Below are 24,489 nucleotides of genomic sequence, written 5' to 3' on the forward strand. Positions count from 1 at the left end.
AAAAAAAAAAAAAAAAAAAAAGTCGATCTGAGCCGGGTGCAGTTGCTCATGCTGTAATCCTAGCACTTTGAGAAGGTTGAGGCAGGTGGATTACCTGAGGTCAGGAGTTCAAGATCAGCCTGGCCAACATGGCAAAACCCCGTCTCTACTGAAAAATACAAAAATTAGCTAGGCGTGGTGGCGCATGCCTGTAATCCCAGCTACTTGGGAGGCTGAGGCATGAGAATTGCTTGAACCCAGGAATTGGTGGTTGCAGTGAGCTGATACTGTGTCACTGCACTCTAGCCTGGGAGACAGAGCAAGGCTCCCTCTCAAAAAAAAAAAAAAAAGAAATATAGAGAGAGAGACAGGGTCTCACTCTGTCACCCAGGCTGGAGCACAGTGGTGCTATCACAGCTGACTGCAGCCTTGACCTTCCCTGCTCAAGTGATCCTCCCACCTCAGCCTCCCAAGTAGCTGGGACTCCAGGCATGGGTCACCATGCCTGGCTATGTTTTTTGTTTGTTTGTTTATTTTTTAGTTTTGAAATGATGGTGTTTTGCCATGTTGTCCAGGCTGGTCTTGAATTTCTGGCTTCAAGTGATCTGCCCACCTCCACCTCTCAGTGTGCTGGGATTACAGGCATGAACCACTGTGCTCAGCCAGGAGACATTTTTTTAATTGTATATTTTAAAGCTTTGTCTTAAAATTTCAAACACACAAAAATAGAAAAGAGTTTAATGAATCCCATGTACCCATCACTCAGCAATCATCAGCAGTCTGCCATACTACCCTTCTTCATCTATTCTGCCCTAGCTTTTTGTGGGCACTAGTCTGGAATATATTTTTTAAAATCCTAACATCATTTCACCCATACATTCTTCAGTACACATCTGTATCAGATAAGAATTTTTAAAAATAGAGTCACCATACCATTATTCATATTCAACAAAATTAACAGTAATTTCTTAAAAATCACCCAATGCCTTTCATGTCATTTTCTTCATTTGTCTCAAATGTCTTTTTACAGCTTGTTTGATTCATTCATGATACAAAGTCTATATAGTGTATTTGATTGATCCATCTCCTTTAACCTATAGCCACTCCCTCTTTTATTTTCATTCTACAATATTTGATGAGGAGACTGGGCTGTCACATACTGTTCCCTCATTCTGGAGTTGGATAGTTCCATTCTTGTGGTGTTTCACATGTTTCTGGGAGTCAGGAACTTGATTAGGTTCAGGTTTAATTCTCTGGAGAGCCATAATGCTTTCTAGATAGTGCCGTGATGTTCTATTGTATCACATCGTGGGGTACATGTTTGGTTGTCCCACTTTTAGTGATATTAAGATGATACAAGTCCCCGATCAGCTTTCTAAACTGAAATTTTTCTTGAGATAATTATAGATTCACATGCAACTGTAAGAAATAATACAAAGTGGCCAGGCGCGGTGGCTCAAGCCTGTAATCCCAGCACTTTGGGAGGCCGAGACGGGCGGATCACAAGGTCAGGAGATCGAGACCATCCTGGCCAACACGGTGAAACCCCGTCTCTACTAAAAAAAAAAAATACAAAAAACTAGCCGGGCGAGGTGGCGGGCACCTGTAGTCCCAGCTACTCAGGGGGCTGAGGCAGGAGAATGGCGTGAACCCGGGAGGCGGAGTTTGCAGTGAGCTGAGATCCGGCCACTGCACTCCAGCCTGGGTGACAGAGCGAGACTCCGTCTCAAAAAAAAAAAAGAAATAATACAAAGAGACGGCCGGGTGCGGCGGCTCATGCCTGTAATCCCAGCACTTTGGAAGGCTGAGGCTGGTGGAGAGGTCAGGAGGTTGACACCAGCCTGGCCAACGTGATGAGACCCCTGTCTTACTAAAAATACAAAAGTTAGCCCCGCATGGTGATGCGTGCTTATAGTCCCAGCTGCTTGGGCGACTGAGGCAGGAGATCACTTGAATCCAGGAGACGGAGGTTGTGGTGAGCCGAGATCACGCCATTGCATTCCAGCATGGGTGACAGAGCGAGACTCTGTCTCAAAAAAAAAGTTCCTTTTTGTCTCAAGTAGTGTTCCATAGTGTATGTGTACCAGAATCTATTCACCTGTTGAAGGACATCTGGGTTGATTGTAGTTTTGGGCTGTTACAAATAAAGCAGGTTTTTGTGTGAACATAAGTTCTCATTTCTCTGGAATAAATGTCCAAGAGTGTAATTGCAATTGCTGGATCAAGTGGTAACTGATTTTTTTTTTTTTTGGAGGCGGAGTTTCATTCTTGTTGCCCAGGCTGGGGTGCAGTGGTGCGATCTTGGCTCGCTGCAACGTCCGCCTCCTGGGTTCAAGCGATTCTTCTGCCTCAGCCTCCCGAGTAGCTGGGATTACAGGCATGTGCCACCACGCCTGACTAACTTTGTCTTTTTAGGAGAGACAGGGTTTCTGCATGTTGGTCAGGCTGGTCTCAAACTCAGGTGATCTGCCCACCTTGGCCTCCCAAAGTGCTGGGATTACAAGCGTCAGCCACCGCACCCGGTCTAATGTTTGGTTTTATAAGAAGCTACCAAACTTTTCCAGAGTGACTGTATAATTTTACATTCCCAGCAGCAATGTCTGAGTGATCCAGTTTCTTCTCATTTTTGCCAGCATTTGGTATTGTCACTTTTGTTTTTTTGGAGACGGAGTCTTGCTGTGTCACCCAGGCTGGAGTGCAATGGCACAATCCCGGCTCTCTACAACCTCTGCCTCCCAGGTTCAAGGGATTCTCTTGCCTCATCCTCCTGAGGAGCTGTGATTATAGGCACATGCTACCACACCAAGCTAATTTTTGTATTTTTAGTAGAGACGGGATTTCACCGTGTTGGTCAGGCTGGTCTTGAACTCCTGACTTCGTGAATCGCCCGTCTTGGCCTCCCAAAGTGCTGGGATTACAGGCATGAGCTACCGTGCCCAGCCATTGTCACTTTTTTATTTTGGCCATTCTAATAAGTGTGTAGTGATACCTCATTGTGATTTTTAAATTGCATTTCCCTGGTGGCTAGTGATGAACATCTTTTCATGTGCTTATTTGCAATCTGTCTATCCTCTTTGGTGAAATATTTTGTTTATGTCTTTTGTTCATTTTTTAATTTGAATTTTTTTTTTTTTTTACTATTGAGTTTTAGGTACTAGTCTTTTGTCAAGTGTGTGGTTTACAACTGTTTTCTCCCAGTCTTCAGCTTGACTTTTCATCCTCTTCACAGTCAAGAGCAAAAATTTTTACTGTTTTTTTTTTTTTGAGACGGAGTCTCGCTCTGTCACCCAGATCCAGACTGGAGTGTAGTGGCGCGATCTCGGCTCACTGCAACCTCCCAGGTTCGAGTGATTCTCCTGCCTCAGTCTTCCAAGTAGCTTGGACTGCAGGTGTGTAGCACCATGCTCAGCTATTGTTTTTTTTTTTCTATTTTTGTAGAGATGGGGTGTTGTCATGTTGGCCAGGCTCGTCCTGAACTCCTGACCTCAAGTAATCCACCTGCCTTGGCCTCCCAAAGTGCTGGGATTATGGGAGTGAGCCACCGCACCCAGCCAAAACTTTTTAATTTCAATGAGGTCCATTTTATCACCAGTTTCTTTATGGATCATGCTTGCTATCAAGCCTAAGAACTGTTTGCCTAGCTCTAGATCCCACAGATTTTCTCCTGTGTTTTTTTCAATAAAAGTTTCATAGTTTTACATTTAGATTTATGATGCATTTTGAGTTAGTTTTTTGTAAGGTGTGAGGTTTAGGTTGTAGAGTTTTGTTTTGTTTGTTTTGTTTTGTTTTTTGTTTTGCCTATGGATGCCCACTTGTTCCGGTGCCATTTGTTGAGAAGGCTATCCTTCCTCCATTGAATTACCTTGACACCTTTGTCAGTAATCAGTTGAGAATATTTGCTTGGGTCTGACTGTGAGTTCTTCCCGCATTAGCTTTTCACCTAATAGATTTAGCAGCCATTGATTGATTGATTGATTGGTTGATTTTTTTTTTTTTTTTTTTTTGAGATGGAGTCTAGCTCTGTCGCCCAGGCTGGAGTGCAGTGGCATGATCTCAGCTCGCTGCAGCCTCTGCCTCCCAGGTTCAAGCAGTTTTCCTGCCTCAGCCTCCTGAGTAGCTGGTATTACAGGTGTCCACCACCATGCCCGGGTAATTTTTGTATTTTTAGTAGAGATGGAGTTTCACCATGTTGGCCAGGCTGTTCTCGAACTCCTGACCTCAAGTGATCCACCTGCTTCGGCCTTCCAAAGTGCTGAGATTATAGGTGTGAGCCACCATACCCGCCTGATGATCGTTTTTTATTTTATTATAGGTTACGAAATGGTAGTAGTCCATCGTTCCTTCATTTATTAGCTGGAATGCTTCTCTAAAAGATGTTTTCCTCATCATTTCTTTGATTGCTCTAAGTACAGTTTATACAGGAAAATGCAGGATAAATGTTTGCTTTCTTCCTTTCATATTTACCTGTTTGCAGAATAATGACATGGTTCCTTCCATCCTTCAAAGGTGACCAATAATAGTTTGTAAGTATCATTATGAACTAATGGATTTTCAACATATTTGATGTGTTTCAATCCATTGCCATCATTGTTCTTATCGATATTTTAGTTGGCTCACTTTGCCAGTATGAGTCTATTCAGATTGGCTTCTGAGTCCCATTTGACACAACCCCTTTGATCTTTGACAGATTCCTTGGTTTTAGATGCTAGAAGATTTCTCAGGCTCACCTTAGACATTTCCTGCCACAGACTTAGAATCAGCCACTTCTCTAAGGACCCTGATTCCATTTCAAGAGAAATGGTAGAGACCACAATCAAAACAAATCATGGAATTTATACTGATATTTTCAATTCAAATTAAAGATAAGGTTTTTGCTAAAATTTTTTGAGTTTATATTTGTATGTCTTATGCTGAAAAAATCTTGATTTCCTAATTAGTAACATAATCATTCATTTGATGGGTAAATATTTTAGGGCCGATTCTTTGGTTTTATAGCCAGAATACCCTGTTGATAAAGTCTTGTGGGAGCAATTATAAGACTGGCTTATTTTGAAGCTTTTTTAAAAAGACATCCTTACCTGTTTTAACTGTAGATTATATTAACTTAAATAGGTACAGCCCACACCTGATGGAAAAAATTCTCCAAATGGCTGAAGGTATTGATATTGGGGAGATGCCTTCATATGATCTGGTGCTGTCCAAGCCTTCCAAAGGTCAAAAACGTCACCTCTCAACATGTGATGGTGAGTATACTTGTTTCTGAAAGGTGGGATTTGAAGAAACAACATGGCTTTAAAAAATGATATGAGTGTGGTATATGATTTCAAATAACATTGGTAATATTAGTTCTTACAGGTAAAAGAGTTTTAGCTTTTAGTTATATACAATTTTTTGAGTATGCTAAATAGAATTGAAAACTAAGAATATTGAAATCATGTTATTATGCAGTCCTTGAAATTTATGCCATGGAACCGCCCTCTAAATAAAATCTTATACTGTGATCACTTGAGCATCTAAGTCCCTAAATCCTCTTGGATGGGTCCAGGATGGACGAGCTTTCTACTGAGCAGTGTTACAGGGAGGAAGCTCTAGTGTCTAGTATAGCCTCATCAGAGTTCTTCTATAGCTTTAAATTTGGCATCTCACATAAATCATTAGTTTCCAGCTGTTGTTTGTTCTAGAAAGAAAATAGAGCAAACACCCTTTGGTGATGAATGGGTCAGAGCTGAGGTTTTGAAGTTGAAAACTTTTGATCATTCTTTTTCTTTGATTTTTAGTCACAACTATGTAAAGCACCATCACAGAGTCACTCACCTCTGATACAAAAGAGAAAGGCTTTGTAACTGCCTCTGCTCATCATCTGCCTTGCATTAGAGCCATCTTTCCCATTTTCAATCCTTAAGTGAGCTTTTCAGCATGGGTGGTATGAGATAGTGCTGGAACAATCTTCCAGTCCACTTCACCTTCCAGCACAAGTGAAGAGTATACTTCACCTGTGCTTTAGCTCATTTGATGCAAAAGCAGCTACCAGTAATGTGTGGTGGTGACCTGCATACTTGACTCAATGGTATATTTTCTATCAAGGGTCTTCCCGTACATGTGGAAAGACAGGGAACATCCCTCCTTATGCTGGAATCTTACATTGATAATTGAGTCCCTTCACCCAAATGATGTGAAGTTTTTGTGATGGAAGTATTTTGTACCAACATTGCAGCTTGCAAATAATGTGGTTGGTACTATTTTCCTGTTTGGTTCTTTTGAAATATTCCCATTTTAATGAATTGTAAATTTCACTCATTCTATAGGTCAAAATCCTCCTAAAAAGCAAGCCGGTTCCAAATTCCATGCGAGACCTCGTTTTGAGCCTGTACATTTTGTAGCTAGTAGTTCAAAAGATGAAAGACAGGAAGATCCTTATGGCCCTCAAACAAAAGAGGTAAATGAACAAACACATTTTGCCAGCATGCCAAGAGACATCTACCAAGATTATACTCAAGACTCTTTCAGTATACAAGATGGGAATTCTCAGTATTGTGATTCATCAGGATTCATTCTCACAAAAGACCAGCCTGTAGCAGCCAACATGTATTTTGACAGTGGGAACCCTGCCCCAAGCAGCACATCACAGCAGGCAAACTCTCAGTCAACTCCTGAGCCTTCACCATCACAGACATTTCCCGAGTCCGTGGTAGCCGAGAAGCAGTATTTTATTGAAAAATTAACGGCGACAATCTGGAAGAACCTTTCTAATCCAGAGATGACTTCTGGATCTGATAAAATTAATTATACATATATGTTAACTCGTTGTATTCAGGCGTGTAAGACAAATCCTGAGTATATATATGCTCCTTTAAAGGAAATTCCTCCTGCCGACATCCCCAAAAATAAAAAACTTCTAACTGATGGCTATGCTTGTGAAGTTAGATGCCAAAATATCTACTTAACTACAGGTTATGCTGGAAGCAAGAATGGGTCCAGGGATCGAGCTACAGAACTAGCTGTAAAACTCTTGCAGAAACGTATTGAAGTTAGAGTTGTCCGGCGGAAATTCAAACATACGTTTGGAGAGGACCTCGTGGTGTGTCAGATTGGCATGTCCTCCTATGAATTTCCTCCAGCTCTGAAGCCACCAGAAGACCTGGTGGTGCTGGGTAAAGATGCTTCCGGGCAGCCAGTTTTTAATGCTTCCGCCAAACACTGGACCAATTTTGTCATTACAGAAAATGCAAATGATGCAATTGGTATCCTTAACAATTCTGCCTCATTCAACAAGATGTCAATTGAATACAAATATGAGATGATGCCAAATCGCACATGGCGTTGTCGAGTGTTTTTACAAGATCACTGCTTAGCTGAAGGTTATGGAACCAAGAAAACAAGTAAACATGCAGCTGCCGACGAGGCTTTGAAAATTCTTCAAAAAACACAGCCCACTTATCCATCTGTCAAAAGTTCACAATGCCATACAGGCTCTTCACCCAGAGGATCTGGAAAGAAGAAAGATATAAAGGATCTTGTAGTTTATGAGAATTCTTCAAATCCCGTGTGCACGCTGAATGACACAGCTCAGTTTAACCGAATGACAGTTGAGTATGTCTATGAAAGGATGACAGGCCTCCGCTGGAAATGCAAAGTGATTCTAGAGAGTGAAGTAATTGCGGAAGCAGTTGGGGTGAAGAAAACTGTCAAATATGAAGCTGCTGGGGAAGCTGTGAAAACCCTCAAAAAGACCCAGCCAACTGTCATTAACAACTTGAAGAAAGGAGCTGTTGAAGATGTGATTTCAAGAAATGAAATTCAGGGCCGCTCAGCAGAGGAGGCTTACAAACAACAAATCAAAGAAGATAACATTGGAAATCAGCTTCTGAGAAAGATGGGTTGGACTGGTGGTGGTTTAGGTAAATCTGGTGAGGGCATACGGGAGCCTATCTCAGTCAAAGAGCAGCATAAGCGGGAAGGGCTTGGTCTGGATGTAGAGAGGGTGAATAAAATTGCCAAGAGAGATATTGAACAGATCATCAGAAACTACGCCCGCTCCGAGAGCCACACAGATTTGACTTTCTCTAGAGAGCTGACTAATGACGAACGGAAGCAAATACATCAGATTGCCCAGAAGTATGGTCTTAAGAGTAAGTCTCATGGGGTGGGCCATGATAGGTACCTGGTGGTAGGTAGAAAAAGACGGAAGGAAGACCTACTAGATCAGCTTAAACAGGAAGGCCAAGTGGGCCATTACGAGCTTGTTATGCCTCAAGCAAATTGAGATCTTACTAATTTATTTTGTAAATGCCTAATGAGGCAGATTTTTGAATTAAAGAAATGCTACATGTTCCGGTTGCAGAGTATATTCATAAGATGTCTCACCTTGTTCATTTCACATAGTGATTTATTAGATATTGGAACCTAAAGAATTCTGTCCACTTGTATTAGCTTAATCCAGCAGATGATATTGTGCAGTTACTGTTTGTGTCTTTGATATTGCTGTGTCCCTCAGATTTTAGTAGTTTGACAAGCAAGAACACATATCCAAATGGAATTTTACCCCGAGAAATTCTCATTTTAAAGGGCATAGCACAGCAACCTGCAACAATATGTAAAGTTGATATTGACTACAATAAAAATCCAGTCTTAATTCCAGATTTACTGAAAATGTCAGATCATTTTGTATTAATCTATTTTCATCTTTGTGTGAAGCCAGTTATAGAATGTTTAACAATAAATTGTGCTGTACACGTAAATGTCCTTACCAACTAAATGATGTAAAAGTTTCTTAAAGTAATTTTAGTGTTCATTTATTTATAACTTCTACCATGTGATTTCCAGAATATTGGAAGTGATTTACTGTATCTTGTGATATATGGGTTTTAACAAATTCTAGTCTTCACGCTGAGAGAGCACTACTTGAGAGAGCAGTTGAAAGTTTCAAAAACTTTGGTTCAATCTGAAGAAAGGAAGCTTGAACTGTTTGTTCTTGGTGCCTTGCAGAGAGACTCACAGCAACTCTCCATTATAGCTTTCACACGGTTTGGATGTGCAGCACATCCAAGGCAACCACAGCTGTGGTAGAGCTTGGTAAAAGACTGAAGATACATTGGTGCTTTGATGAAAAGGTCAGTTAGCTGGTCCCTCTCTCAAAAAGCTTATTAAGCCTGAAAAGCCAACTTTGTAACATATTTAAAACTGCTATTTTCGCTTATTTCTGGAATGTAAAAAAAAAAAAAAATGTATAAAAAGAATTAGTGTATGCTTCCTGAATAAAAAGGAGCCAAAGTTGATCAGAATGGTGGCGTGCTCATTTCCGGGCAGCAGCCTTGTAGCAGCACTGGGTCTTTGGAGAAGGGAAGTGGTGTTTGCACAGAATAGTTCAGCACCCAGAGCACATGGGGATGAATGTCCGGATTTAACAGATAGGAATCAGTCAACTATCACTTTTTTCCTGTGGGCCAACATGCTGGCTTCAACCAAATCTTAGGCTGCTCCCTTTTATGTGATTTTGTTTTTGTATCTCAGGTAAATCAAGTATAACCTCATAAAAGCACAGGTGAATTTACCATTGATCATTAGACACCTCTAATGAAATGATCTTCGGGACAATTAGGTGGTTTACAGTGCTTGAAAACATTTAGCACCATGCTTGACATGTAATTGGCCAACAAGAAATCATAATTTCCTTTCCCCTGTTTTTTTTTTTTGTTTATTTGTTTGTTTGTTTGTTTTTGAGATGGAGTTTCGCTCTTCTTGCCCAGGCTGGAGTGCAATGGTGCGGTCTCGACTCACTGCAGCCTCCACCTCCTGGATTCAAACGATTCTGCTGTGTCAGCCTCCCAAGTAGCTGGGATTACAGGCACCCACCGCCACACCTGGCAAATTTTTGTATTTTTAGTAGAGACGGGATTTCACCATGTTGACCAGGCTGGTCTTGAAGTCCTGACCCTCAGGCGATCTGCCCACCTCGGCCTCCGAAAGTGCTGGGATTACAGGCTTGAGCCAATGCGCCCGGCCCTGTTTTTTATATTTTACATTAAGCAGCTGCCCACTGTAGTTAAATTAATGCTTAAAAAATATAAAGGGATTAGCCTTTACACCTGGATCTCTGTAACTGGTAATCATCTACAGTAACTAACCAGTGTGATAATGGTTTTCCATCAACCATCTTCCTACAGTGCATAGCCTTTCTTAATGTAGGTAGGAAGAGAAATGAGGTGTACATTTTATTTTGGCACTTCATATTAACATTGGCAAAAAGAACTAAGCAAAATATTTATAGATATTATAGGATTACAATTTTTTTTTTTTGAGACAGGGTCCCACTCCGGTTACCCAGTCTGGAGTGCAGTGGCGCAATCTCAGCTCACTGTAACCTCCACCTCCCGAGTAGCTGGGACTACAGGTGCACACCACCTGGCCTGGCTAATTTTTTGAATTTTTAGTGGAAATGGGATTCTGGTCTCAAGCTCCTGGAGTTACGCAGCCCACCCTCTTCAGCCTCCCAAAGTGCTAGGATTACAGGCATGAGCCACTACACCTGGGCTACAGTTTTGTTTTGTTTTTCATTTACAAGGTTCATACCAGCCTTCAGAAGCTATGGTTGAATTTGTGAGTTAGAAAAAACCTGCCTTCAATTCTCTGAGTAAGAGTGGCTTTGGGATTAAGGGATATGAAAAGTTGACTGATGACTCTCTTTAAATTTCTTCTTCCCCAAATGATTTTGAGGCGGGGAAAGGTAGGGGAATGTTAAATGTGAATCTGCTTTGTCTAGGTGAGTCCAACAGAACAGAATGTTAAGGTAGTTACAGTTAGGAAGGCTCCCAAATAATTGCGCCAAGTAGATACAAATTTGGTTACTGGATTTGAGGGGCCAGATTGCCTAACTTCTTAGGATCTGTGATACTGATACAGAATTAGAGCAAAATCACCTAAAACTTGCTTGAGGATAAAATAATGTTGAGAATGGCGTTGGCATGAATGAGCTGCTGACAAGCTTGCTGTTGTTCCATTTTGTTCCCTTTCAGTTGGTTACTATATTTTCCCTTTCTTTGAAATGTAGTCATTCTTAACCCAGAAACCTTCTATAAAATCTGCACAGGTACATGAGCAATTTCAAATTTTATTTGGATTACTTGTTCTTTATACTGAAGAACTAACCGTGCTTTCCATTTTATATCTAGCTTTTAGTGTCACAGATGTACTTTTTGGATTTTTTTCCTCCCCTTTGATTGCAAAATGAATGGAAATATCATGCCTTTTGTTGGGATTCTTCTTTAGTAGTATACAATGCATTCTCTTTGCCATGAGTAACCCCTGAAGCTGGAGATGGGTCCTAAATAAAGGATTCTAATTGCAGCTTTGGTTCTTCATCATACCTCCTTCCCCACATCAGCACATGCAGAATTGAGAAGTTCAAACCTGACTGCCATTTGAAAAAGGGACCGTGCAAATTTGTTTTCATTAACTTTGTTATCATACATGTAGCCTGTGGTGTTTAAAGGGAGAAAGAGACCATTAGCATAAAATGTTCAAATGAATGGTTTGTGGTGCCTTTGACCATGCATATGTTGTTTTGGGAGGTCAGCTTGTTGGCTCTGTTGTAAGGTTTTAAACAGATTATCTTATGAAAGAGATTGGGTATAGTGTTTCTCAGGAGGTGTACAAAAGAAAAAAGTTATTAAACCTGACCATTCTGAGTCTCGCCTTACATTTTTTCAGGTATGATTTAACAGTGTCAATATTTAAAGCACTCAGCCACAGGATGAGCAAGCAGGATGAACAAGTTAATGTAAAACTAATCCACCAAATAGAAAAATTTAATGTGGTTCTACTTTGAAGCAGAAATGGACTTGAGGGAAAACAGTAAGCAAATTGAAGGACATCGCTACTAGGTGAAACAATCCAAGTAATGTGGTAATTAGTGCAGATTGTACTCCATACTGAGGCTTCAAGTACCATGTCTTAAAAGATGAGTGGGATACATGCAACATAAGGACTTAACTTCATTTAGCCCCATCCACCCAACCAAACAAGTACCAAGAGGTGGTAGTTTTTACAAAGTCATTGTCTTTGCCTCTTTAAAATGAGATGGGTTGCTCCTCAGAAGAAAGCGGAGTTTTGTTTAATCAAAGTGATTGAGGCTATCTGTACTCTCAAACTTCACATAGGATTTAAAATACCATCTAGACTGGGCACGGTGGCTCACACTTGTAATCCCAACACTTTGGGAGGCTGAGGCAGGTGGATTATGAGGTCAGGAGTTCAAGACCAGCCTGGCCAACACAGTGAACCCCCATCTCTACTAAAAATACAAAAATTAGCTGGGCGTGGTGGCGGGCACCTGTCAGGAGGCTGAGGCAGAATCACTTGAACCCAGGAGGCAGAGGTGGCAGTGAGCCAAAATTGCACCACTGCACTCCAGTCTGGGTGACAGAGCTAGACTCCGTCTCAAAAAAAAAAAAAAAAAAAAAAAAAAATCTAGTAGTTTGGTAGTTTGTTTTTGAGCTAGGGTTTTTAAAGAGGTGGAATGTCAGGATCAACAAGTTAGATCTTGGTCTCTGAGGGTGCATCTCGTTCTGTCACCAGGCTGGAGTGCAGTAGCACAATCTTGGCCTCACTGCAACCTCCGCCTCCTGGGTTCAAGCGATTCTCCTGCCCTCAGCCTCCCAAGCAGCTGGGACTACAGGGGCGTGCCACCACGCCTGGCTAATTTTTTTTGTATTTTTAGTAGAGACAGGGTTTCACCGTGTTAGCCAGGATGGTCTCGATCTTCTGACCTCGTGATCTGCCCGCCTCGGCCTCCCAAAGTGTTGGGATTACCGGCGTGAACCACTGCGCCCAGCTCTATATTCTGTTAATGTTTAAAAAGCATTACCACTTATGACTGGAAAGAAAAAAAAGGTTCTCTCCAGAAGTATCTGTCTTGTCTTTTCCATTCCCAGAATGAATATTTTTGCTTTTACCTTAATGTTTGAAGGGGGAAATGAGTAGATATGAGATCCCAATAAGAAACCAATACAAAAAGTTTATACTGAGCTAAAAAAAAACAAAACAAACAAAACCAGAAAAAAAAACAACAATGATACCTTGACTATGAAATTTTAAGGTTATTTTTATTTACAACTTTTGAAAAATGTACATTTTTTTTACATGGGTTACTTGTGCAAAGTTAGATTTGGAAGTGATAAATGCATAAAAGGTGACAATAGAACATTAGACAAAACATTTACAAGCCTTGTCCCATACTGCTACTTAAAGGTACTATATATCTAAAAGTATAAATATCCAAAAACAGATTGCAGACGTTGGCTTTAAGGTTCTCAGATGCTGAAAGGGAAGAAATTAAAGCATGCAGCAATAACTCAGGATTTGAGTGGAAAACAGTTGGCCACAGATATGCTGTGTTCCCTTCCTTGAATTCATTAAAACTCTAAAATAAAGATGGACAATTGAGTTTATTCATCTAGGGCAGCACTGATCCTTTAAAAAGATTAAAGGATCTCCAACTTTCCCTAGCTCAAAAACTCATGCATGATTCCATTCCTCTGCTCCCACACCTCTTTTAAAACGCAAAAACCCAGAAGACCAATATTCTGAAACTTAGCATGAGTGTGCCCTGTCAGTAGCTTGCAAAGAGAGGACGTGTCAGTTACTACAATTGCTGTACTCCTTTAGCTGAGCCCTTCAACGTTCTCCTTCTTGCAAGTAAATACTATCTTGTAATTCATATGACTGAGATCTTAGTATCACAGGATTTGTAGCTCCCATTCCTCCTTCAAAATTGTTTACATGGATTTGCTTCTATTCTCTGTAGGCCATATTCCAAACACATTCACTTCTAAATCCAACACAAGTGAAGGACCAGCCAGGATGAAACACTTCAGCAATCATTTCGTTAGAAATAACATCCTGGTCATCAAGCTAAGCATAAGCACCTCTTGTATAACAATTCATCTTAAAAGCTTAAAGTACAATAATAAAAATAACTGCTTGAAAACTGGAAATGAAATACAACAGAAAAACTGAAGCATTAGTAATTTTTGCAAGTAACCCAGGTACAGTACATTTGATTTCATAGAGGGTGTTTTCTGATGTTTAAGGAGAGGGTAGAAGGGGTAGGAAAACTTGGCAAGGAAGATGGAAACAGCACAACAGCTATTTTGCTTTTAATAAAGTAAATGTAATGACAGGAGTAGGGAGGTGACAAACACATCTATATATTTTTCTTATGGCCAGCTTCTTCTTTAAACTGTACCCGGGGTCAACAATCACGCCAGCTTTGTTCTACTATTGCAGAAACACGCTTTTCATATTCCCGTTTGTTCTCCTGGTACAGCTGAGCAGCCTGGCTGTTTGCTGGACTATTGGGATTGGGTTCATCCAATAGAGACTAAAGAGACAATTTTTAAAATGTCAGTTACTTAATGCAAAACAGCTGTTTTGTAAGGTAGTGACACTCAATTGAATTGTCCTAAGTACAGCTACATTTCTTGTCTTTAGCACGCAAACCCAGAGTTACATGAATCTGCTAGTAGCTAAGAAAACACCTGTGGCTTGGGTCTTTTTTTTTTTTTTTTTAAAAAGAGAGATGGGGTCTCACTATGTTGCCCAGGCTGGTCTCAAACTCCTGAGCTCAAGCAATCCTCCCACCTTGGCCTGCCAAAGTGCTGAGGTTACAGGTTTGAGCGACTGCACCCAGCTGACTTGGGTCTTAACGGTCTACTTTTCATCTATAAAACAAATAAGCTTTGACCAAAAATAAAAAGGTCTATTACATTATGACTTTCAAAAACAACTCAATTACTAATATAAACATATTCAAAGTTATAGTTCGTCACATTTAAGAAAAATTCACCTGTATGGATGTTAGAATGGAAGACACATCATAGGTTGGACTCCAACGGTTCTGAAGTATGTCCAGACATATACTACCATCTGCATAGACTAAGAACAAAGAAGTAGGTACATTAAATGTAACAAGACCACTAAGGTTCTAACATTATAGACAAAACAAAAATAGTCAAGAATACTTTGCTTTTGAAGTTTAAAAAGATTCCTAGGTTGCTTCCCAGTTAACTGCCTAAAAAGTTGAGTCATAACCACCACTAGTGAAATAATCAGGATGATCAGAGAATGTCAGATGTGATCAGCATAAAACTGGAAGATACTTAGTGTTCATCCTTTGGAAAAGACTGCCCTATTATCCAGGAAATGAGAAACATTTTTGAACAGGGTTCCTAGCTATCCCCAGACATGTGGGAAATTCATTCCACCAAATTTGTAGGCTGTATATCTTTTGAAATAACAAAAGATCGCTCAGAGTTCACAAGATTTCATTTTGGCAAAAAGATAAAAATATCTGATACCCTGAAAAATACTTCATTAACCTAAATAAAAGGCAAGCTGTTCTAGGCTTACTACTATTTTAAAAAGTGCAAAGTGGTAAGTTAGAATCACCTGTGGTGCTTTTCTGACATACCGTATGCCTGGCCCTCAACAACAGAATCCTATTCAGTAGGTTTGGAGTGAGGCGAAGGCATCTGCATTTTTAAAATGTTCCACAGTAATTCTGATATGCATCCAATGAATACTACTTTTCTAAACGCTAATGAAAATAATTACAGCACAAGACTATCCCAATCTGGCCTAGCATTAAAAGGAAACCCCAAGAGCATCCTTCGTTTTGTTAGTAAATAACAAAGATCATCAAAATCAGGAGGCTCCCAGACTCCAAGCAAAGGGAAAATAACTCCACTGCTTCAGTTCTAGGACAAGACAGCCACAGACAACCAAGAACAAGTTCAGCTTTCAGGAAGCAGCAAGCTGCCTAAACAAATACTCAGGCACCACAAAATACATAGGAAATGTGGAATACTCCATAATAAACACTATAGTAGTTTAAAACACTGTACTAAAAGTGATACTTGCCATTTGGATGGAACATCTTAGAGACAAATCTAACTGTAGGTGGTTTATTTGGATATTCTTCAGTGAATTCTATTGTAAGTTTAAATGTTCCTGTGGTTAGAAAAGAAAGATTTAAGAAAATGTATTTATCACTTTGTTCAGTAGTACTTTGTTTTTAATGCTATGTGGGTTTTTCCAAGTATTAAATAATGCAAAGATACAGGGTAGAGAGGAGAGGCCAGGTAAGAAATACATCTCTAGGAATTGCTCTAAGGACTACTCAAATGTGATTTTTTTGTTTTGCCATTATTTTCCCCCAAACCTGAAGACAGCCATCATAAACACAAAATTACTGCATACAAGATAACTTTAGCCACTGTACATTTTGAAAACATCCTTAAAATAAGAAACTGGGCCCAAAATTTGGCCTTCCTCCTTTAGAAGACCAAAAGACCTCAAAGGCCTATTTTAGTCAGCTGCCATCTTAAACTATCCAGTGATTTTTAAACAGACTGGAAAGAATGAAAGCACAAAGGTTCAAAAACCAATGCCAGAATACAAATCCATAATCAAGCTATTTTTAAAATAGAAGAGAGTAAGTATAAAAGTGTTCACACTGGTTCCTTTTCATGTCATAGTGATCCTATAATGAAAACTGAATTGAATTTAAGCCAGGAAAAACTTCATAGTCCTTCTCAGAAACCCTTAAGTATGGCTCATAAGGTACTTCACTATAAAATCAACTCAATTATTCACACATATGGAAGGAATTAATGGCAGAAATAATTTTAAAATCACATTTTGTTTAGATTGCATTCACATTTCCAGCAAATTTATTTTTCTAATGTTTGTTTACGCTACTATTGAAATGAAATTATTTTTCTTAAATATATGTCAACCTAAGGTAGCAGGAGGCCCTAAAGCATAGTAGGTTATAAACTTACTTACAAGGCATGGACAAACTGGATCTCATTCAAGAATTGTAAGATGTGATCTGAGGAGATTATGTCCTTTAAAATATTATTTTCAATTGTTTGTTGAATAAATTCAAGAAAACAATTGAGCAATGTTTTTTCCTAACTGAAATCTGTTCAAGTAAACTTAAAAGAAGCAGTTACTATATGGTATAAGGTGATGCATGTTCCACTGTATTACTCTGGTCCATTTAACAAATTATTCTAAAACAACAGACCACACTTTGGTGTATTTCTTACTGGTTCCTTCAGAGTTAGCAATTTATTTCCTTTTTGTTCTCATTAAAAGGTTTATCACTGCTTAAGAAAAAGAGAGAAGACAATAATCATTCTAGGACTAGATCTGTGTATCAAAAAGTTTGCTTTTAGCAAGCTCATTGGAAACAATTTGCTAACAAAGCTGCCCTTAGTATGAACAAGTGTCTCAAAGCTTCATAATAATATAAAATGCAACATATAGAGACATTATATTCCTCAAACTATTGTTACTCCCTATTTCCTTTTCAAAGCCAGACCTGAAGATACTATGTATCATAACTAAGGAAAGAAAGTAAAATCTTATGGAATGGACAAACATATGCCCTTTAGAAGTACGGAAGTATGTCCATCAGAATATACTTCACCTTTATCACCACCTGGTCATAAATCTTCCTCTTTCTGAGAAAGCAAGCACAGTTCTTCCTTTTCAGTATTTATTGACATTATAATATGTAAGAAAAAATGGGAATGTGTTAGAGTTCCAAACTTTGAGTTTCCTTATGTATTATGATCTCAAGTGTAACACACTTGGATCGATGTTGCAATCTGACCAAAGTATGAGTAAGAGATGCTGCTCTGAAACTGGGAAGATGTAATAGCACATGGACATCCCAGCTACTTTAAAACCATCACTAAATATGATATCTAAAGGTAGTAAAGCAAGACATAGGGAAGCCATAAGCAAAAACAGTACAACATACTGGCTAAGAGCATGAGCTCTGCAGCCAGACAGGTCTGGGCCCAAGTCCTTGCTTTGGTACTTACTAGCTGTCAGACTTTGGGGAAGGTGTTCTCCTAACTAAACCTTAAGTTCCTCATTTGTAAAATGAGATTAATAATAGTACCCACCACACAGCATTGTTGTGAGGTTTAAATGAGAGAAATATGCATAGTGCCACAAAGTTAAGTGCTCCAAAACCATGAGCAACTATTTTTGCTATAATAATTCTGAAGTTTCACATCTCTAGACTCAGCTGAAGGAGGCAAAACCCAAAAATCAGAACTTAACTATCAGTAAGAAATATACAATTAAGGCATTCAGATATTAAACAGTACTTTTAGGTCTACATCAAACACTCACGGTGCAAAGCAAGTTGAGTACCTATGTTGGTGGCTCACAAGTTCCTTGACTTGAGCTTTCTGCATACACTTGCCCAGACGTTCAACTAGGTGATTACCTAGCTATCAAAGTTAATCACAAGTCTTTTAAAACAGTTCACTTAATATCTTGAGAAGTGAAGCAACCTATTTACGTCTACTTGAATATAAATTAAGACTTAACCCAAATCTTATTCAAAGTACACATTAAAAAGAGGGTGAAAACTTCACTGCACTTTTAGTCACATTAATCAGAGCCTGTTTAGTATAACCTTCAATGTAATTTCTAAGCTCTAAAACAAATGTTAAGGGAATTTAAAATCCCAGAATTAGTATTATGCAGTCTGAGACTAGAGCTTACCCTCTGAATATTTAGAAGGCTAGGCTTTAAAATAACTGAAAATGTAAGCCTCACCATGGTTGTACATAATGTATACTAATTTTGTTCATCTTCCCGAGGCTAAAACATCGTAAGGAAAGTATCAATTAATCCATCTATACAGGGAGACCACCAAAATTATATAAACGTGTTAAGGAGTGATAAGGTTGAACTACAGGGGGTATATGTTCTGCCTAAAGACATTCACAAAGTCAAGTTTTGGAAAATACTGTGTTGGCCAAAGAAAACACACCTGCAGGTGTTTTCTGCCATTTGGCCACCAGTTTGTGACCCCTGAGAAGAAAGCAAAATACATACAACTTCAAAATTATTTTTGATGACTGAAAATCGATTTTTCAAGTAATATCCAAAACTCTTCATCATAGGATTTATTTATCTTTAAAATACTCTTAGTGGACTTTAGAGATTCATTTTGAAAACGATTTTATGACTCAGAAATATTTCCAAAAATTAAAAAAAATAAAAAAGATGTATACCCCAATTCTAAAGAACACATCTATTATGAAAAGCAAATACAGTACCTTACCATGTCTATTAACAATTTTTAGATTATGTGATGAAGATTATATTCCATAACCTTTGTATTTAGCATGTATACTAAGATATTCTGATGAGGAAGCATTTCTCCCCAATGTTTTGGTAGTGTAAGCTCTTAAGAACATATTCCTCTTACTTCAAGTGTGTGAAGTTAAACCAAAATACCCTTAAGTGTTGCTTTTCTTAAGATTTCATCACTCTAACTAGGACCTGACTGTTCCAGAAACTTCCATAACGAACGGTTTACAACGAAGAAGCAGTAGTTTTGGGGTTCTTAATTAACATAATACATTGGAAACAGCAAAATCAACTATGCCACTTATCCCTAATCAGTCTTTTCTCTAACTGTAAATTCCCCAACTGTAAATAAAGGGTATTCAAAAAACGGTTAAGGCCGGGCACGGCAGCTCATGCTTGTAATCCTAGCACTTTGCGAGGCCAAGGTGGGCAGATCACCTCAGGTCAGGAGTTCGAGACCAGCCTGGTCAACATAGTGAAACCTCCCTCTACTAAAAATACAAAAATTAGCTGGGCGTGGTGGCGGGTGCCTGTAATCCCACTACTCGGGAGGCTGAGGCAGGAGAATTGCTTGAACCTGGAAGGCAGAGATTGCAGTGAGCTGAGCTCATGCCATTGCACTCCAGCCTGGGTGACAAGAGCAAAACTCCATCTCAAAAAAAAAAAAAACCTAAAAAAGTTTTTTGGGGGAACCATAGGCCACAGTTCCAGATACCTGAGGAAGCATCCATGGGTACCAGACTGTTCAACAGAACAAATCAGCCTGAGTAATTCCTTTCAGTAATGCTAGGATGGAGATACACATCATCAAAAATAGTACCAGTAATGTCAAAGGTGACAGTCCTGGTAGATAATGGACTCCATAAGTACCTTTTCAATTCATACCACTTAAGAGAAGCACCCTTGAAATATTTAGGTAGCCAATCCCCAGCAAAGTGATGTACTATTAATAAAGCTGTGCCCAGCATAAAACAGAGTAAAACAAGGAAAAAAGAAGCCAATGAAAACAAAGCCTACTAGAGCTAAAGCAAATACACAGTTAATCTGTACATTTAAATCTCAGGTATAAAGAACTAGTGCTGGCTGGGTAAGGTGGCTCAGGCCTGTAGTCCCAGCACTTTGGGAGGCCAAGGTGGGTGGATCCCAAGGTCAGGAGTTTGAGACCAGCCTGGCCAACATGGTGAAATCCCATCTCTATTAAAGACACAAAAAATTAGCCGGGTGTGGTGTCGCGCACCTGTAATCCCAGCTACTCAGGAGGCTGAGGCTGGAGGATCGCTTGAACCCAGGAGGTGGAGGTTGCAGTGAGCTGAGATCGCGCCATCGCACTCCAGCCTGGGTGACAGGGCGCGACTCCGTCTCAAAAATAAATAAATAAATAAAAAACTAGTGCCAATCTGGTAGAGGAAAATTTTAAATCTAGCTAGTTTCTTGCTACAAATCAGTTCAAATGATTAACTGCGCCAAAGTAGTATGCCCTTACAATCACTGTCTCCTGCTGTCATTTCTTTTCATTGCAGCCCTGAAGAGCAATGATATTTACCCAGGGGGTAAAGGTAGAGAGGAAGCTAAAAATATTCAGGTGACTGTCCACAGTTTCCTGGGGAAATCTAACTACTTGAGATGAATTATAGACTTAGTTGATATTGACTTACCTCACAACATTTTGCGGACTGGTAGCATCAAAAAACAATCCGGCTCAGCAACATAAGTATGTATTAAGTAGTTTGCAGAAATGTTTTTGTTCCCACCTTCAAACTGAAGTGTGTGTGTGTGTATAAATGCTATGTGACCGAATGAAGATAAATCATTGAGGAAAAAAAATAACAGAAACATCCTTTTCCTTTTTTTAAAAAACCTCAAATATTAAAGAATTTCATGAGTTCAAATACTTTAATCATCCTTTAAATGTATTAAACTTTCAAAAAAGAACAACACACACACACCACACACACAACTGAGTGCAGCACTATCAATGTCATTTTTCTGGTTGTGATAGGGTCTAGTCATTCAAGATGTTACCAAACGGGAGGATTTGGGGAGAGGACTGGGTATAAAGGGTGTCTCTATTAATTTCTTGCAACTGCATATGAATCATAAAGTTTTTAAAAAGCAATTTACACATGTGTTTTTAAAAGTTAAACTTAAGGCCGGGCGCGGTGGCTCAAGCCTGTAATCCCAGCACTTTGGGAGGCCGAGACGGGCGGATCACAAGGTCAGGAGATCGAGACCATCCTGGCTAACACGGTGAAACCCCGTCTCTACTAAAATACAAAAAAAAATTAGCTGGGCGTGTTGGCGGGCGCCTGTAGTCCCAGCTACTGGGGAGGCTGAGGCAGGAGAATGGCGTGAACCCAGGAGGCGGAGCTTGCAGTGAGCTGAGATCCCGCCACTGCACTCCAGCCTGGGCGACAGAGCGAGACTCCGTCTCAAAAAAAAAAAATAAATAAATAAAATAAAAGTTAAACTTAAATCACTTAAAAATTATGTACCTACTGGTACATGTAGTACTTTCAAGTAGGCGGGACACTGATCAAAAGGGTACAGTAAGGCTAACTTCAATTGTGAAGCTGCTTTGAAATTACTGATCATAACGTCTTGATGAAAGCACACACTGCAAATTCACTTAAAAATAAGAAAGAATACCATACTCAAATGAGGCATTTAAGACCATCTTAGAGAGGTGAGGCTGACAAGCATTCAATGTCAGATTGTAGAAACCAGACAGTTGCATGCAAGGGATGCTTGCATCCACTCAACATCCAACACACATCTACCAAGCACCTGCTGATCACAATTCCTGCCCTTGGGGTAGAATTCTGAACCAGATGGTCTCTGCTGACTATCAGCAACTGGTTGGGTTTATACTAATTCAGTGATGGAGGGCTGAATTTAGCAGAATCACAGCCCAAGCCTCAAAAATCCTTAATACCAGTGCTATGATTGCTCCTTTTAAAAAGTGACTGCCTTCCCCAGATTTTTTTTTTTAAGAAAGCAAGAAGAAAGGTGCAGTTCTAGTCAAGCATACAATATCCAGAACAACCAGCTACACACTGCATTCCACTCAATCCTTTAGCAGACAGAGACTAGGCAGAGCCAGGTTCCTAAGCAGGAGACACTTCCAGGATGAGTGGGAACCCATTCCCCAGATGATCAGGCTCCTGAAAAGTGAGTAAAGAAACTCTCTCTTACCATCCTCAAATGGGGTCCCTTCAGGCCTGCAACACAGAGAAAAATGGTCAGTTCCCACTTAAGAGGCCCCCTTCTCCCTGCTTCATCTGAGATGGCTATCCCGAGCTCTGCCACCTCCAGCACCGCCGCCGGAGTCGGAAGCCACTACAAATAGATGTCCCGGGCTCAGAGACACAGGGCAGGCCGCCGCGCCTAACCGCCACCACTCCCCGCTCCGCCCCCCTAGAACCCCAAGCGGTTCCCCCTGGCAGCGGGAATTGAGCTAATCGAGGCACAGGCTCCGGGGAGGCGCCTAGGCCCAGCCAGACCCAAACATTTTCCCCTACCCCCTCGGCCTCCGCGGGGGGCCTGCCTTGGAGCGCAGACCGAGAGGGCTCGCGTCCCCCGTTCTCTCGCCACCGCCACGAACGCAGACTCACCCGAAAATGACCGCGTTCCACACCATTATGTTGTTCTCGGACGGAGCCCCGCTGACTCCGGCTGGAGGATCCTCCTGCAACCTTCGGGAAGACAGACAGGGGTCCCCCTAGGCCGGCACTGGCGCCCGCTCCCGGCCGCTCCCCAGCCCTCCCCGCCCGGCGCGCCTCGGGACCCGCCCTGTGCCCCGGCTCGCAACCCCCGGCCTCGGCCGTCCCCTCGGTTTACCTCTTGAAGTCCCGCATGAGGCGCCGCCGAGCCGGGGTGGACATGTCGCGAGCGGGGTCAGGGGTGGGGCATACACTGGGGTCTCGGGTTCCCGCGGCGGGCGACGAGGCCGAGGACGCTGGAGAAGCTGGAGAAGGGGAGGCGGAAGCACCCAGAGGCACAGCGCTGCCTCTCCGAAGTCGAGGGTCGGTCTGGCGCCGGCTAAGCACCACCCCAGTGTAGACGGAGGCTGAACCAACCTGAGAGCAGAGAGAGGGGGGTGGAACGTCGAGCGCCGGACAGGCCGTACCAAGACGGGGCGGGGGGTGCGCGAGGAAAGTTGCTTATGTCATTAAAGCCCCGCAGGAGGCCAGGGGCGGGGCCGCGAGCTCAGAGGCGTGGGGTACGCCGGAGCCAGGGGCGCTGGAGGACCTCGTGGTGGAACGGGGTCCATCCCCACCTGCTAATTCTAAGGCAAACCCTAGGAAGTTTTCGGCTTTTTTTCTTTTTCTCTTTATTTCCTTCCTTTTTTTCTTTTTCTCTTCTTTTTTGTTTTGTGACCAGATCATTCATGAGAGCGCGCACTGTGCCCGGGGAGGAGGGGGGAGAAGTTTGGAAGTCCCAAACTAGAGGACGAAGGAGTGGGCGGAGGTAAAACCGGTTCTCAAAAAGCGGCAACTCTAGGGTGCCCAATCCCTGCGGACACCGGAGATTGGGGTCGGAGGGGTGCGGAGCAGAGTGATTGGTTAAAATCACGAAAAATCAAAAGAATAAATCGGCCTTGACTATGACCGGGAGGCGGGGCGGGGCTGTGGGATTGAATGCAGGATTGGGCGCTCAACGTTTAGGCCAATGATCACCCCAGGGCAGAATGAAATGGTGTTGTATGTCCTGTGGGAGGGAATGGGAGCTTAAGGCAGGCAGAGTAGGGTTTTGTTTTGTTTTGTTTTGCTTTGGGCACTCACAATTTGGCTCTGGAACCACATTTCCCCTTGGTAGTTCAACAAGCCAAGCGGCTATTATATGTTCAGAAGAGTCCACGGTATGAGACTATCCAACTGCAGGGAGTTGCAAGGACAGTGGGTCTGAAGTAAAAGGAACGTGGAAAAGCTGCAGGTTGCAGGAAGAGTCACAGTCCGTGGACCTGCAAAAGCAGTAACAGTTTTAAAGGATAATTTTTAAAGGTCAACCCAAAATAACTTAGCAGATAGACATAATACACATTTAAAAATTATTGAAAATAGGAGAAAGGTAGGTTTGGGTTAAGTCATCAAGAGTTTTGAATGCCGGCCGGGCGCGGTGGCTCAAGCCTGTAATCCCAGCACTTTGGGAGGCCGAGACGGGCGGATCACGAGGTCAGGAGATCGAGACCATCCTGGCTAACACGGTGAAACCCCGTCTCTACTAAAAAATACAAAAAAAAAACTAGCCGGGCGAGGTGGCCGGCACCTGTAGTCCCAGCTACTCGGGAGGCTGAGGCAGGAGAATGGCGTGAACCCAGACTGGAGTGCAGTG

At 41.3% G+C, this 24,489-nt stretch overlaps 2 protein-coding genes across 3 annotated transcripts in view; one reads left to right on the plus strand and one right to left on the minus strand.

Moving 5' to 3' along the window:
• Positions 1 to 9,257, plus strand: part of NKRF (NFKB repressing factor) — an 18,801-nt gene extending 9,544 nt beyond the window's left edge. Inside the window, exons 2-3 of one of the 2 annotated variants that reach the window (XM_023198699.2) lie at positions 5,092 to 5,222; positions 6,285 to 9,254. In XM_023198699.2, the coding sequence (XP_023054467.1) occupies positions 5,092 to 5,222; positions 6,285 to 8,242 (2,089 nt within the window). In that variant the 3' untranslated portion in view covers positions 8,243 to 9,254. Of the gene's footprint in view, positions 1 to 5,091; positions 5,223 to 6,284 lie in introns of both variants that reach the window. The other variant, XM_023198700.2, reaches the window with a different exon arrangement.
• A 3,803-nt stretch (positions 9,258 to 13,060) lies between these two features.
• Positions 13,061 to 23,233, minus strand: UBE2A (ubiquitin conjugating enzyme E2 A). The gene is made up of 6 exons (XM_026451856.2): positions 22,996 to 23,233; positions 22,770 to 22,850; positions 22,351 to 22,376; positions 15,895 to 15,984; positions 14,822 to 14,910; positions 13,061 to 14,356 (listed from the first exon to the last, which is right to left on the minus strand). Exons 1-6 carry the CDS (start codon positions 23,037 to 23,039, stop codon positions 14,228 to 14,230), a joined length of 459 nt encoding a protein of 152 aa, XP_026307641.1. The 5' UTR covers positions 23,040 to 23,233; the 3' UTR covers positions 13,061 to 14,227.
• Between the last annotated feature and the right edge of the window lie 1,256 nt (positions 23,234 to 24,489).

The sequence above is a fragment of the Piliocolobus tephrosceles genome, chromosome 12, assembly GCF_002776525.5.
Source record: "Piliocolobus tephrosceles isolate RC106 chromosome 12, ASM277652v3, whole genome shotgun sequence".
In the NCBI taxonomy this organism is placed as follows: domain Eukaryota; kingdom Metazoa; phylum Chordata; class Mammalia; order Primates; family Cercopithecidae; genus Piliocolobus; species Piliocolobus tephrosceles.